General features: G+C 39.5%; 1 protein-coding gene across 10 annotated transcripts in view; it reads right to left on the bottom strand.

Annotated features, from left to right (window-relative positions):
- The window catches only part of CACNB2 (calcium voltage-gated channel auxiliary subunit beta 2), a 122767-nt gene that overhangs the window by 34074 nt on the left and 71412 nt on the right, over positions 1-17281 (bottom strand). For 7 of the 10 annotated variants that reach the window (XM_082193208.1, XM_082193211.1, XM_082193210.1 and 4 more), the window contains one exon: positions 6906-7025. In XM_082193208.1, the coding sequence (XP_082049334.1) occupies positions 6906-7025 (120 nt within the window). Of the gene's footprint in view, positions 1-6905; positions 7026-7699; positions 7720-7823; positions 8340-17281 lie in introns of those variants that run through there. The other 3 variants (XM_082193213.1, XM_082193216.1, XM_082193209.1) reach the window with 3 other exon arrangements.

The raw sequence follows: 17281 nt of genomic DNA, 5'->3' as shown, positions 1-17281 counted from the left end.
TATTAAATATTGAAGCAGTAGAAAGTATTTTTGGAACAGAGTGATTCTCTAAGGTACATTCAAGTTAAATTATTAAACTGAGCAGAAGTGTAAAAGTTATCTACTTCTGATATTTTACATTTTACAAATGGTATTAATATAGTAAAAGTCATGATAAAGATTATGTAATTAAATTTCAAAGTCATTAAATTTATAGGTCACGATTCAGACTAGGTAGGGCACAATAATTTTGATGAGAGTTAAGCATCTGGTTAAATTCATTCTACTGGAATTAATGACCCTCAAAAATGCCTGAATAGCATTGACAGAGAACCATCCTTATTCCTTTACTTCTGAACATTTTATATTTAGAAAATGCACAAAGTATTCAAATTTCCCACTAACAGAAAATACAGAATATGTGGCTGTGTGCACTAATTCATATTTTGTCCTCTTAATTTTTATCTCTCTAATTTTAACCACATCAAAAATAGATGGGAAAATTTTGGGCTTCTGAATATGTAACATTGCAATTATTTTCTAATGTGCCACAATATATTTTATCTCATTGGTCATGAAAATTAGCAAGATCCACATCTACTAGATGAACACCATAATCTAATGTGTCTGCTCAGTCCATCTCAACATGTGACAGTGAAAACATCCTTCAAAATTCTGCAGTATGCTTGGCACTTAATTTTTTTACGTAACCCCATGGTCCTTAAAATAGGATGTAGATTCAGTGAAAGAGCACAAAGTACCTTTGAAAACTAACACCACATTTTAAACCGTAGTGAACCAGTAAGATGAAATATGCCGGTAGCCCTTGGGAAAACTTGCACTTCTAAAGGGCTTTGGGGGCTACTCAGCACACCAGGCACTGGAGCTTTGTTGTTGTTGTTGTTTAGTCAGGAAGGGAGAAAAGGATCTTCACTCCTCTCCCTGAAGCTGTTATGCTACTGCTTACCCAGCTGATAAGTGGGACTTCAAAAGGGAAGTGGGTTAAGGCAAAATATTTAGGAGGGGGAAATAATCATTGAGTGGGAGAGGACATGGGCCTAGGTTGCAAGAAGACAAAGAATTGTCCCTTTCCAGTAAAGCAGCTAGTTCAGGATTCTCTTCCATGTCCAATGGTAAAGGCAGCATGACTTCTTCATTGTTAAGAAAATCTATTTCGATATTAACTGTTTTGTCTATTCAGTTTTACAGTGAACTACTTTTCCACCACCACCCCACATTTTAAGGATAAATCAACAATGAATCAGCTAGTCTTTAATGTATTATAGCACTTTGGGGAGGGGGTCTATTTTCCTACAGAGACTGGAAACACTAATGATTAAACACAATAACAACAGGTAAGACTAATCACTGCTATTCTGTAAAGGCCTCACAGTGGCAGATTGGTGAATGACTAACACTTGAGTTTAGAAATATGACTGTTAACTTATAATCTCTCACAAGTATAGTGTGTATAGTTTTGGTAGGCAGGTGGCAAGAGGTCCAATTATGTTCATTTTTAAGCTTCAAAAATGAAGTCACCTGATCTCTCGATCACTCTCTGGCAATTCACAATAGTGGAGGTATTAAAATACTTTGCATCATTGCTTGCCTAATTTGCTGTTCTAAGTATCACTGCAAGTAATTATTTGACAACATTAGACATTCTCCAAAAGGTTTGGTTCCTTCCACAGCTAATTGTAATATGTTAATTTTAAAGCCATTGCATTACATATTAACCATAATGACCCTATTCCCAAATGCACCTAGGAAAGATTGAATCCTTGGGAAGTCACTGATAGTATAAAGCAGACTTGTCCAACCTCATGCCCTCCAGATACCATATTTTTCTGTGTATAAGACAATGTTTTTTGCTAAAAAAATTAGGCAAAAAGTGGGGGTTGTCCTATACACAGATAGTGAATTTAGAGGGGGAACAGGCATGGAGGTGACTGGCAGTGGCTGTGGCGAGCGATTGGTGGGGGGTGGGGGTGACGGTGACCTCCCAAACAACTCAAGGGCAATCTCTGCAAAAAAAAGCTCCCCCCACAAAGCTCAGCAACTCAAGAAATATTGATTTCTTAAATTGGGGTTCAAAAAAATAAGGGTTGTCATACATAGGGGCATCTTATACACTGAAAAATATGGTATTCTTGACAACATGTTTCATCGTAACTGACCATGCTGTAGTTCCAAACATCTGGGACTCTATCGAATGTTCTCTGTTTGCTAGTGCAAAGGCTGTTGTGCACACAGACAGGTGAGTTTAAATGGTGCGCAAAAGAGAATTCCAATGCAACAGTTGCACTAGTGTAAGCTTGCTATACAACAGATTGTACAGAAATCTTTTGTACAAGCAAACTGCTTAAATATTATTGTGCAACAACATTCTGCTGGTACAAAACACTGCACCAGTGAAACAAGTATAGTATTAAGTAATTTTTAGCTTAGTGTTACATTGGATACTCCCAGAGGACACCTGGTAGAGGAAAGATAATACTGAATTAGAAGGACCAGTGGTCTGAACTGATATAAGCCACTTTCCCACATTCTTTCAGGACACATTTTGAGGGTTAAAAATGTGCTATATGAGGGATAATAGATTTGATAGACAACAAACCTAGATACCTTGTACAATGACTTCAAAGCAGAAGGAGCCTCTACAAATTAGTAGCCCAATTAGGCCCACTTGAACGGCGGGGGAGGGGGTGGGGAGTGAATTCTGAAGTTTGGGGCCTGAGTCTGCACCTGTAACTGGAGATTTGCACACTCCAAATGAGGAACTCTACAAACTCACTACTACAGCCATCAACCAAAGATCTTCAGTATTACAAAGGTTCCTTGCAAAAAACAAAGGGAATAAACCTGGGAACTATCCAGCAACTCTGTTGGCTTCAAACTGGGGCTCTGCCCACTCCCGTTTTCAGCTAAGGGACAATCCTGCTTTGTTGTTTAGGTCCTCAGTTGGTTTCAGATTATTATCAAAGCAATGCATAAGCTGCTTGGGAGCTCTCACTGGAAGGCTTCCCACATCCTGTAATACTTGACACTTCCCTATTATCTGGATCCTGTTCACCTCACCACACCCCAAGTTACTTCAACTCTATCTGAACCCTAGCCAACACTTAGTCAAAGCCTTATGGGCTCTTAGGTTGTCCAATACTGGATAATAATGTCTCATGATCCAGGATTCTAAACTCTTTTGGAAACCACATTTTTATTTATTTACCATATTCCAGATGCAGAGGAAAACATCTGTTCGGTAAAAGAAGGGTTTCTGGCAGGTGCAAAAACCTAGAGATGGGCAAGCACTGGCTTGTTTGGCCCATAAATCAACTGGGCTGCTTGAAAAACCAAGTGGCCTAATTTCCACCTTTTCTCGTGAAACAGGGTATCTCCCAGGCTCAAACAGCAGTTGTGTCTGTGCATTCCAGGGACGGTCCACATGATCAGGCTGCAAAGAATTCCTTGAAAAGGCAGGCCAGCCCCATGCAGCCCAAGATCCTGGGCGCTTGCAAGCTTCACAATCTCTAGCTGCAAATGATGGAGGTCTGTGCCAGTCCCATTTGACTGGAAGCAAGCTTAAAATGATTTGCCCACAATGAATTCAAGCCATTTTAATTGTTCAAGCAGTAATGCTTACATTTGATGAACTCCACTTTGAATATCTACGCCATCCCTAGTTCCCACACAAGCAAAACTTGCTTAAATGTCCTCTTTTATACAACTATTAAGAACTCAGAAGTTATCTCCTCTTTTGCAACAGGTTACGCTGCAAATGAAAGAAAATGAACTACAAATGTTTGTTATTACAACGCTATATAGAGTATTATCTAATAATAAAACATTGTTTATTCACACGTTTCTAGATGAATTTGTTTGTCTCTGGAGTCACCAATATGAAACTATGTGTAATATAAGAAGTTGTTGCTTTTTATCATTATGTTTACATACTTTACTCTTGGGTTTATGCATTACATATTAATTTAGATCAGGACAAGATGTGTTAAGTCTTCTCCACCTTTTATGGTGGTTGTCCTTCAAAGGTTTTGGTAGGTTTAAAGAGTATAGAAGAGAGCAGTTTCCCAACCTTTTATTATTGGGCAGCACTACCCTTCTTTTGTAGATTTGGCCTGTTCTAGCGTAATCTAAGTATGCATTTATTAGCTCAGGCATAGGCAAACTCAGCCCTCCAGATGTTTTGAGACTACAACTCCCATCATCCTTAGCTAACGGGACCAGTGGTCAGGGATGATGTGAGTTGTAGTACCAAAACAGCTGGAGGGCAGAGTTTGCCTATGCCTGTATTAGCTCCATGCAGGGCTTTTCCCCCCAGCCAGAACTTGCCGGAACTCAGCTCCAGCATCTCTCAGATGGGCACCATTGCCATTCAAAGAGAACAAGGGAAGTGTTCATTGTGAGTTCCAGCTCTTTTCTAGAAAAAAAGCACTGGCTATATGGGAATAAATTTGTGAATTTTTAGCATTAAAAAGGGAATGGTTTACTTAAAAACTATTTTTTAAGATAACCACATGTTGGCAGCATTTGCACAGTTGCATTGGAGCTGAAAAGATTTTACAATTCAGGAAAACTTGTTAACTAACCTTGAAACAAGAGAAGCAACGCAAACTTTAAGAGCCAAGAACACTTTCCAAAACAAGAACAGTTTCCTATTTACATGTATTTATGTACACCACTGCTTATCATTTGGGGGAGGTTTGACCTTAAAGTTAGAAAGTAAAATGGACACCATTGATTATGTATTCACAAACTTTTTTTATGTGCTCTTAGGTTTCCATCAACGTATTGTGCATTATTCATGTATGCCAACATTTTCTACATTTTTATGACAAAAAGAAGTGTCATCACATTAATCAGGATCACTATTTTCATCCACAATATTAAAAATAACTGCTTTTAAATATCTTAAAATGGCAAGGAATTGTTAAATATGAGTATTGGACAATATACATTTTCCTGTCTTGTTTGTCATTTAGTGTTCAGTTAACATTCTTATTAATGCAAAAAATGATGTCAAACATTAACATCTTGCAGTACTGAAACACCAGCTTAACACTGCCAGTGCCCTCCCACATCCACTGTTTACAAGTTGTCTCACAGTCAGAGACAATGTCAGACCTGGAGATTATTCCTGAGCCTACCGAAGTGAGAACACCGTTTTGATGCATGGAAATACAGTTTTAAAAAGTCAAGGTCTGCTGGCAGTTTCTCTGTGAACTCCTACGGCAGCTTTGCTAGAGGTCATGAATATTACATAAGGGCTGCCCATGCATTCAAGTCAGCATTGCTAAGCCAAATTCCCATAGCAACACTCACATAGATTTACTCATCAGTAAGAGATGCATCAGCTTAGCATTAGTGAGTGCACTAATGCTATTCCTATTTCTCTGTAAATTCTTATCTGTTTACTTTGAAAGTTTAATTTCACTGATAGTAAAATACATTTTCTTTCCTAGAGCAGTTGATTTGTATCATAAAAATGCAGTCTGTAAGAGTAGGAAGAAACCGTCACATATATTCACAGCTATCAAACTCTGACAACCCAGACCCATTAGTTACTTCTCAGGGTGGCCATCATGGGAAAATACAAAAGTTACTGATCTAAATTTTGCAACCCTTTAGCAGCTTTCTGTCTCCATAGTTCAGAATTAAAGCAGGGCAGCTGGGAGAGAACACAACAGTATTCCTTCAGGGCAGCTGGGAGAGCACATCAGATTCAGCAGGAAACCTAAAAAGACAGAGCTCAAAGGCTCTTAAATGGACCATCTAAAAAAGTGCACCTCAAAGGCCAGTACCACAAATTTGTCTTATTGCAAAGGGCTTGAAGCCTCCAAGCAATTGGCTATGACTATGAACAGCCCATTATTTAAGAATGTCATAGCATAAGCATTCCCCCCCCAAGAAATCAAGTGTAACATCCTCAAAAAGCTACCAGTGATCTAGCATACCTTAGTTATGAAAAAAGGATCAGGCAACCTTTCCAAAGATTGGACCAAATCTTTAAGATTAGGTAAATGCTTGTTCCTGGAATCAATGCACATTCATCAATATACTAAGAGTGAAAACACACAACTTAAAATCCTCAGAATAACGTTGCAAAGCCTTTCCCTAAAGAAGAGGCTTTAATGCTGAAGACCTTGATGATGCTTTAACATGACCTTTTAAATTGTTTATTTGGAAGATGGTTTTAAACACAGGGTGGATTTTGTTGAACTTGGTGGCAAGCGGCAATACAATTTCTGAATTAGGTGGGAGATACATTTTAAAATAAATATATACACATATAATCAGACAATGAGAAAAATAGGATGAACAAGTATATGGAATATTAGAAAGATTTTTTTTAAAGAACAGTGTGAGGTAAAGAGACTAGAGAATATAGATGTGAAAGACTACATTCTAAAGAAACTAAAGATAGAGATAATTAAAATTACATTAAAATTATTGTACTAAGACATATATGGAAGGCAACAAGTGAAGTCAAAGGAGCAGCAGCAGCAGCATAAAAAGAGTGATGCAAGAGTTGCTTTTAAACAACATCCTTTTACCAACAATATTATCACACACATCTTTGGCCCCATATACTCACAATTCAAAATCACCAAAGAAAAATAGTAGTATTCATACGCAGGGAGAGAATCTGGGATTCCATGTTCTATATAAGATTCTGGAATATCTCTATATATTTACTGAAAAGCAACTTTTCACTAGTTTTTCATATGCAAAATCCAAGTGCTTCGTTTTTTCTATAAAACTGACTATAGTAGTTAGAAAATACTAGGGGCAAATGAGCGTTGTACTGTGCCTTTATCATGCATAGGAAAAGATGTCAATGATGATTTAGTAAGACAACAGGTTCTACTAGAAACAACATTTCCATTAATCTAGAGAGTGAAACAGCATCTTACCTTTGCCTTTTCCAGCTGCGTCTGGGCCTGTCGCTCTGCCTCTCTCCGCACTGCCTCTCTGTCTTCCTCAAGAGATACATCTGAATCAGATGGACGGCTAGTGTAGGAGTCCGCCGAACCCTGGACAAAAGGAATATATTACAAATGAAGAAAACTGTGTTGTGTTCTTTAAAAATATATACTAGTTCAGAATTCTTATTTGCAGCACTTTGATATAAATCCTCGTTTAACAAATTCTAAAAACCTGTGATTCCCAATAGCATCAATGAGAAAAAGAATTACTATGTAAATTGTTTTAACCCTGAGGCTATTCTGAAAACCAGCATTCTTTCTCCAGCTCTATACTTGCTGTTTCTCCTTCATTCTAATCTGCATATGCCTTTTGCTATGCAGAGCTAGTTTCCGTGAAGTAACCGTAATGGTGCAGTGCAGAGCTGAAGGACGTGCAGCTGTTTCAAGGATAGCTTTAGATAAGCAAGCCACAAATAAGGCCATTTGAGTCTCACTAAAAGCAGCATTCAGATAAAAAATATGAAGTTGCTAAGAGAAATCCTTACACCTGAGAAGCACCTCAGTGTCTGCTTTAACCTATTAATTTTATCTTAACTGCAGAGAACCTCCTCACCTGACACTATCTTTTCCCATCAGAAAAAATAACACGGCACAAATCTCAGCCCTTCAGCAAAAACAAAGAAATGACCACAAATCAAATTGCAGCTGACAGAACATGTCTGGAGTCAAGCACATGTCCAACCCCTGGTCACAATGCTAGAATAACTATGTAAACAACTTACATCTCAGATTTTCCTCCTTGTTGCAAGCAAAAGAATGGAAACTGCTAATTCAAACAGAATGAAAGCCTTCCCCCATCCCACCTGCAATGCAAAATATGCCAGCGAATTGAAATTTAGAGCTTACACAGATATCAGAATTCTTCAGCCGTCCTCCTTTGGCTCTTTTCAGAAGCCTGATCCAGGTGGCCTTCATTAGCCAGACAGCTTAGTTATTGTCCGCAGCTGCAGAGCCCAGCACTGATTCTCATAAAACATGTGCACACTGAACACCGCAGAATCACTGTTCTTTTCCTATCCATGCTCTGCTGCAAGCTCTTTCCTCAGTTTTGCAAGTCCTCAATGTCTCTGTTCTAGTGTAAGTAAATTTTTAATTTTCCCATGGCACCAAAAAGCAAAGATGTTTAATTAATTCAGTGGGGGGAATTTCCAGACCAAATATAATGTAAGAGATGCTACACTGATGCAATCCTCAGTACATACAAAAAAAACCTGCCTTTGCTGCTGTTATTTGTTAACTGCCTTTGTTGCCTATTTTTTTTAACTGTTTAGAATACAGTGCTTATAAAAGAATCTTTACAAATCCTGTGCAAAATGTAACATTTGCAAGTGCAAAGTTCATTTCATCTCTTCAGAGCTCGGTGTGTGGTGGGGGTGGGGCTAGAAGCTTTTCACATCACTGGGCATGCTCCATATGAACAGCCTTTTACGCAGATGCTCACATCACACTGTGTTGCTAGTCTATGTCAAATTACCACTTTACTTCTCAAGGGTAAACAGCTGGAAAACGGCAAGGTCTCTTGAAAGCAGAAATAGCTGCTATTGTGCTCCATTTTTTATTATTTTTTTGTAATATCTGTCATAAAATGTATTTCTTTCACTCAATGTCTAGGCTATGTCACATACTGCTCATTCCTGAGTTTTTAATGAGAATCACACTGCATAGACAAACACCACTTATTTTGCCAGATTAAGATTTGGATCCCCCCCAATAGAGTACAGTATTGTGTTGATAATAGTAATTCGTGTGTTATCACGTACTGCAGGGCTTATGTTGAAGGATTAAAATGTATTTATATTGTGCTGTCATGTGAGGAAGAGAGAGAGGAAGAATCCCCTATTCCATATTCCCCATCCAACACCGTGGCCACTGTAATGGACAGAACATGGGGCATAGACCTGAACAAGGGATGGGGATGAAGCTTTTTGACCCATGATACCCTGAACCAACAATGGGTTCAGGCCCTCATAAGGCAAAAATGAACACTTCTAACACCTTTTTCCACTATAGTCTCCAGGTTTTTTAAGATGGTGAGCAAGTCATTTTCAGGGAGACCCCTGAACCTTGAAAATGTGAAACATGTAATTTTGCCTTTCTTCCTCTGACTTCCTTGGGCATTCTATGAATAGTGAGAATGGTGTTAGTGCTGGACCAGCAGACCCTTTGCTATCTTCATGCTTATGAAAATTCCTAACCAGGCCACTCTTTGGAGCTGTCCCTGCCCACCTCCAAACACCTGCTAGAAGCTGTGAGCAAAGGAAAAAGGAAATGCTCTGCATAACCTTCACCCCTACTCCCTTCTTCAACTCTGCTTCTGAATTTTTCACTATTGGAGGTGATAGCTATGTGTCTGTTACCATATTTTCCCTACTCCCCAATTTCCCCCCTTTCAAATAAATTGCAGCCATGCATGTACATTATTATAAATATATTAAATTTATATACCACCTTCACCTGAAGATCTCAGGGAGATTCACAAGACAAAAAGCACAAAATAAATAGTTAAAACAAAAACAAAACAAGCAATAACCGCCTGCCCCGTCCCCCCTTCCACAATCACATTGAAAAGGCTGCAGAATATTAATCACCCAAAGACCTGGTTGAAGAGAAACATTATTGCCTGGTGCCTAAAGATGTATACTGAAGGCACCAGATAAACTTTCCTGGGCAAAGCATTCCACAAATGGGGAGCCGCTGCAGAAAAGATCCATTCTCGTGTTGCCCCCCTCTGGACCTCTTGTGGAGGAGGCACACAAAGAAGGGCCTCAGGTGATGATCACAGAGTCCAGGTTGCTTTATATGGGTAGAGGCTGTGCATGTGAAAGGTAATCAGGCTGTATTGGTAAATATTGGTGTGGAGAACAAACTTGTCCCCTAATGGTCTCTGACCATTAACAATCAAGCCTACCACTGCTTGTTTAATTTAGAAAATTGTCACTCGTCCAGTATATTTGCATTGCTGTTTTAATGGCTGTAAGCCACTATGAGCAATCTCATAACAAAACAATATATCATAATGTTGAACAATCCAACTAATCAAACAAATTGAACTAGATACAAAATTTAAACTCAATTGAAGTAATCATCAAAAGAATTAAAAAGAAACAATTAATTGTCACTAATGCAATATGTTCCTCCAAGTAGATTCAGCATTATCAGTTACAAACGCCAAAGATTCCTGTGAGTAAAGCTATATACAATTAATTTGATTCTATATTATTTATATGCATTTATGTAAGCCTGCAAACATGAGCAGCACATGCTTCTTGGAGCAACACACAGCCCCAAAAGGTCTGCTCCCCACAAAATGACCTAAATTAGAAAAAGCAAACCAGAACAGCCCCCCACTCCGAATTAGGCAACCCACATCCGTAGAATTTATCTCACTAAAGCATCAGAAATAATCCTTAATAACAAACTAAGGAAGCCAAATGTAATCGGCAATGAGGCACAAATCCTGCCAATGGTCTATAACTAAGAACAGGCTTCCTCAACTTTGGTCCTCCAGATGTTTTTGGCCTACAACTCCCATGATCTCTAGCTAGCAGGATCAGTGGTCAGGGATGATGGGAATTGTAGTCTCAAAATATCTGGAAGGCCGAGGTTGAGGAAGCCTGGCTAAGAAGTTGTTGACATTAAGAAATGATCATGGGAAGACTTGCAAAAGGCTTTGAGATAGGAGGGAGGGTTGAAAAAACTCTTTAAAGCATCTGCCCCCTTCTCCTTCAAACCCTGGAGCAAGTTATCCCACCACCTGCTGTCCACTCATTAAAAGGAGGGGGGAGGCTTAGTGCAATACCACTGATTCTACTTACAGATAACAATTTGCATTGAAAATATAAATTAAAAAATGGGAAATACAGTGGTGCCTCGCAAGACGAAATTAATTCGTTCCGCAAGTTTTTTCTTCTTGCGAGTTTTTCGTCTTGCGAAGAACGGTTTCCCATAGGAATGCATTGAAAATCAATTAATGCGTTCCTATGGAGACCGCCTTCAGACCAGGTCCAGGGACAGTCTGTCCCCAGACCTCTTCTGAAGGCTGGCGGGGGGAGAAGGACTTTTCTCCCCACCGCCAGCCTTCAGAACAGCCTTCTGAATGTTGGCGGTGGGGAGGAAAACCTTCCTCCCACCGCAAGTCTTCAAAACAGGTCCGGGAACAGAGGAGAAGCGCTGCGCGCCTTCCCCTCTGTTCCCGGACCTGTCCTGAAGGCTTGCGGTGGGAGGAGGGCTTTCCTCCCCACCGCCAACATTCAGAATGCTGTTCTGAATGTTGGCGGTGGGGAGGAAAAACCCTCCTCCCACGCAAGTCCCGGGAACAGAGGCGAAGCGCTGCGTGCCTTCTCCTCTGTTCCCGGACCTCCCACCACAAGCCTTCAGGACAGGTCTGGGAACAGAGGAGAAGGTGCGCTGCACTTCCCCGCTGTCCCAGGAGATTTCCCTATGGGCTTTCGTCTTGCGAAGCAAGCCCATAGGGAAATTCGTCTTGCGAAGCCTCTAAAAATCGGAAAACCCTTTCGTCTTGCGGGTTTTTCGTTTAGCGAGGCATTCGTCTTGCGGGGTACCACTGTATTCAACGTTTAAATTCTTATAAGCAATATAAAAGAAAATTGTAATATCAAACTATACACTTCCTAATCTATACATTGAATGGCAAATAATTCCAAAGCTAACTAATGACACACTGCCATTTAAGAATTAAAATGCAGGGATTCATATCCAAAACGTACTTGGTTGCAAACAACAGTATACAAACAATTCATCATGGGAAGTGAAACCTCTCAGGGCTTTTATTCATTTCTCAGTAAGAAGATTCTATAATTGCAGGTTCCAATGTCCCAGTAATTACACTAGTCATTACCCCTAGGTAACCTCAGTTCTCTCCTTCCCTAGAAACAGCTGATTATAACATTTTATCTGTTGAAGGTTTCTTTAAACAAATCTAGTATGTCACAATCCCTATTTACAGTTTCTATGTGCCCTTTCCCCCCTGAATACAGAATTTGGGAGTCTTGTGAGAAATCATCTAAATTTGAAGGGCTCGCAATCTAACTACTGAATTTAGGAATTATAAAGCTTTATATATTTCCCACTATTTAGTCTACATACCAGGTACCTCTGCATCATCTCCCCATACTACTAGAACTTAACAGCGCTAACACAATCTAAAACAGATCATCAGCATTCATCAAATGTGTAATACTTCTCAGCAGGAATGTAAACACAATGGATGTTTGCTGAGTTTTTCCTACCAAGGTAACTGGTTCTAAGATAACATGGAGACAGTTGGCAATGTCTTCTTTTCTACATGCCAGGTGCTGATATAAACCTCCTTGGGTTAAGAATGGAAGAGCATTTTTCAAAAAGTCAATGCAGCAGTGAAATTGAGGGCCCATGAAGACAAAGTACCTTATACATGTTAGGCTGTCAAAATGCATCTGGGTTACAGCCAACGTTTTGGATGTGTCTCAAAACAAAACTAGCCCAAATGTTAAAACCAGAGACAAATATTAGTCCATATGCTCAACTTTTAACATATAAACTAGCCTAGGGGAATGGATGAGTTGGTGAATGCTTTTAGCACTTGCATAACAATGGTTCATTGAACAGCATAAACGTACCAACTTAGGCATTGATGTGTGAGAAGGTAGTCTGTGTTTTTAAAATAAAGAGTAAATTGGGTGATCTCAAGAATGTACAAAGGGTGCTTTTAAAGTTCTCCAAAATCAACCCTATTATACTTAGGGTATATTATACCCTATTATACTTACAGCACTGTGCTTTGGTCCCCCATCTTTTAATTCATTTTAATTAAATAAATAAATTAATCATTCTAATTTGGGTTCCTCTGTTTCATTTTTGTTGGGTTGGGTAAATAATAAGTTGGGGTTGGTGGTTATTTTAATTTGGGTATAACTGTAAACCTCTTCTTCTTCTTCTTCTTCTTCTTCTTCTTCTTCTTCTTCTTCTTCTTCCTCCTCCTCCTCCTCCTCTTCCTCTTCCTCTTCGTTTGTTGCTTGTATAGGATATCTTGGTTTTTTAATGTTTGACGTTTTGTTGTGTTTTATATGTTGTAAGCCACCCAGAGTTGCTGGAGAAACCCAGCCAGATGGGTGGGATATAAAATAATATTATGATTATGATTATGAAGTCATTATCAGATCTTTTGCTGTTCAACTAGACCCATGTTTCCTGGGGCTTCACATAGATACAACTGACTAGGGGCACCCTCTAAATAAGAGTTACAATATTATTTCACTAATGCTATAGTAACTATTTCTAATAATGATGTCCTGGAGTTTGACACTTGGACAGTGAGTAAAATATATTACCCATACAATCCATTCAGAAGTAACTTTTTACAATCCTAGACAAAACACCTGTGAGGTTTTAATTAGACCTGTGAATTAGAGAGAGACTGGCTAAAGCGAAGATAGAGTGCAGGCAAGGAAGCACTTGGTATTAGCCAGGTCTTTCTAAGATTTCAGACTTGTATTTTTCCAAGGTCTTTCCAAGATTTCACCAGATTTGTATTGGGGATGATTCAAGAATTCTATGAAAAATCTCAGAAGTCCCGGAGGGGGAGTACATAATGCCTTTTCATGGAAAAGCAATTCCTTTCATCTTTTCATTATGCATTCTTACCCACTAGTACACTAGCTACTGACATACGCCAGAAAAGAAGGGGGGAATTAAGGCTTTACATATATATCACATATTTTAAAATTTAAATAGATTTTAATTTATTTTAGTACATTTACCTTAAAAATGGCTTAAAATATCTGAATGCAACAATAAACCTACACATGCAATACAATCCTATGTTTGTTTATCCTGAAATAAATTCAACTGAGTTTAATAAGGATTACTGCCAAACAGGTGTGCATAGGAACATAGCCTCATCTCTTAAAATTAAATCCATGATCACTTCTCAGAGACATTACCATAGCTTTGGTACTATGAAGAAAACATGACAGGGCCAGCTCATTATGCCCTATTCCCTCCAGCTGACTCCTCCCTCCTCCCAGGCCCATAATACAAGTCCAAGAAAACATAAAGATTTGAAGATGGTGATCCTTGTCTATGCCCTCAATGCTCCCCCAAGGGGGGGGGGAGCTTTGCCCGCCCCTACTGGGCTCAGCTGGCACAAGCTGACAATCATCAGAGGTCAGGCTCTCTCTTGTTGCTTCCATTTTCGAATGCGCCTGGGAAGTTGAATGGCTTCCAAGGCACATTTCTCAATTTTCACCACAGACTTTCCCGACCACCCATTGAGCCTTAGTTGTTGCATGTTTCAGAAGTCGACTGGTCTTTCAGAACAGATTACATTTGACAACCAAGGTTCCACTGTAACATGGAGTAGGTACCAAGATGGAGCAAACAGCTCACCTGTTCTGTATAATGTTCTGCCTGCCACCCCAGAGACTATAAATCTTCTCTAAATAAATACTACATTCTACTTTTTTCATGGTTCATATTAGTATGCAGACTCTGTAGAAGGGTTTGGTGATACACAAGAAAGTCAGGAGTTGAGCCTCTCATTGTGCTCGATCCCCTTACCCAGTGTTCAGTGAACAATGTTATCATCCAAAGTAAGATCAGTTAATGAATGAATTAACTGGACCTTACTTTTGAATAAGCATGTTCAGGAATGGGCAATGTATGCTAGTTCATGAATCCACTACTGGTACAATTTTACCTTTGAATGCTATGCACGTATACTCACAGAACTACATCCTGGAGCAGGGAATTAAAAGTTGTAGCCTTGGGTATACACCAAGATGAACTATAGAAAGTCATTCTAAACTCTGAAGCACCAACATTTGAAGATTTCTGCCTCAGGTAATAGGTGAATTGTACAATTAGAATAAAAGCTACATTTCAGATGAGACGGCTCATTTATTAGCCTGAAGGAACAATTTTAAATTGTACAAAAATGTAGGTCAACTGGATTAATTTGTAAAGATCAGTAATGCTGAATACAAGCACTTTTTTTTGCTCCTATGACTAAACAAAATATTTTGTTTGTTTTGCTGTACATTATAAAACTACTGGCTGGTTTGTAACCTAGGAGTACTCCTGGAGCCAACATTGTGACTTGAGGCCCAGGTAGCCCTTGTTGACCAGGACTGCCTATTTCCAGCTATGGCTGGTTGGTCAGCTATAGCCTCTTGGTGAGGTGACTTGGCCATGGTATTCCATTCTCTGGAAAGTTCCAGATTGGATTATTGCTGTGTGCTATAAGTGGAAATGGCCTTGATGATGACTGGTCCAAAATGAAGCAGCCACCTTACTAGCTGGGACTGCCTTTAGAAATCAAATAACCCCTGTTTTAAAATAGCTGCACTGGGTGCCAGTTCATTTCTTATGCAGTTCAAGGTGCAAAACATGGTGGTGTTTAGAGCCATAAATGATTTAGGCCTCAAATATCTGAAAGACCTTCTCTCTTTCTCTACAGACCCTCCCAGGTGTTAAGATGAGCAGATGTGGTCCTCTTGGTATTTCCTCTGCCCTCAGAAGGTTGGGGTAGGGGTGTCCTGAGAAAGGGCATTCTCTGCAGGAGCCGCTAAGTTGTGGAATTCCTCCTGCACAGAGGTGTGTCTGGCTTCTTCACCAAACAGCTTTCAGCTAATGCTGAAAGCCCACAGCTTTGGACTGGCTTTTGCTACATGAGATCCATGTTTCCAGGGCCTTTCCTATTCCAGTGATTGCAATCTGTTTAACCATTTAAAAACTAAATTGTTGTAACCTGCCCTGGTAGCTGCCAGTGAAGGACTGGTAATGCATTTAATTGGGGAGGGGGGAAAGGAACATTGCAATGTAGCCTAAACATGTTGTAAAAGAAAAAAAAACCAAATTAAATTGAACCTGTCCTGTATTTACTAGCATGAAACTATGAGCTCATTAAGGTTAAGCAATTCTAAGTCCCACTGAATATACTTCACTCTACCACTGAAATAAATTGAACTTAGAAATGCTTAATTAGGACTGAATCACAAAGAACATACTTGAAGACATGATACTAATTATAGTTTCTGGATTAATAACTGCTCTGGAATCTTCTAAATTAAGAGTGGCATATAAATGAGCTTACCACAGAAATATATAACAAACGATAAAGTATTTCTCTCACTTCAGCTACCACATTACCAGCACAGTAGGCATTCAGGATAACCATAACAACAACAAAACAGCAATACAATTAGAAAGAGGAGGTGAAAGGCGACAATTTATAGATACTGCAAACATGGTTTTTGTTTCGTCAAGAGTATTTCAACAATGAATTATCTGTTTTCTAATTAGGACGGTGTCTTACCTCTTTAATATATATACAGTATGTGTGCCTCTATCCCAGGCACCCCCAAACTTGGCCCTCCAGATGTTTTGGGACTACAACTCCCATCATCCCTGACCACTGGTCCTGTTAGCTTTAGAAAGGAACTATCACCTTCAGGATCATAGAATCAAAACAAAAGGAAATATTTCCACTAATAATTTAGGCATTTGCACTATTTGAAGTACTGTAGTGAGCGGTCAAGATATTTTCATATTTGTTTCATATCTTGATATAGCCATTGCTTCTTTAATTTCTTCTTCTTCTTCCACATTTCATCTGTGATCTCAAGGCATAAAAAGGCAGTCCTTAAGATATTGCAGTCCTGAGCCATTTAAGGATTATAGGTCAAAACCAGCACTTTGAATTGGGCACTGAAACTAATTGTCAGCCAGTGCAGTTGGTCAGGATGGTGTAATATGCTCAAACTGTCTTGCCTCAGTAAGCAACCTAGCCACCAAATTCTGCACCAGCTGAAGCTTCCGAACCATTTACAGAGGCAGCACCATGTATAACATATTGAAATAATCTAACCTAGAGGTATCCTGAGCATTGACAACAGTAGTTAGGCTATTCCAGTTCAGATAGGGGCACAGCTGGGCCACTAGCCAAAGCTGATGAAAGGCACTCCTTGCCACTGAGCTCACTTAAGCCTCAAGTGACAACAAAATGATCCAGACGTAGCCCACAGCTGCCTATCTGCTCCTTCAGAAGGAGTTAAACCCCATCAAGAGCAGGCAACCTCTCTGCAGTCAGGTAGTCTAGGGAACTGGCCAACAGTACCTCAGCCTTATCTGGATTGAGCTTCAGTTTGTTGGCTCTCATCCAGTACACAGTATGAGGCAGCCATCTACGTTCATTCATTGCAGACAACTTCTATTTCTCAGACATGGGAACCATTACCAACAGAGATCTCTCTTGCTGGGATTCAAGTTCAGTTTATTTGCCCTTATCCAGCCTACCATGACATCAA

The sequence above is a fragment of the Podarcis vaucheri genome (assembly GCF_965113315.1).
Source record: "Podarcis vaucheri genome assembly, chromosome: 12".
Taxonomy (NCBI): Eukaryota; Metazoa; Chordata; class Lepidosauria; order Squamata; family Lacertidae; genus Podarcis; species Podarcis vaucheri.
This window is presented reverse-complemented; position numbering and strand designations above follow the sequence as displayed.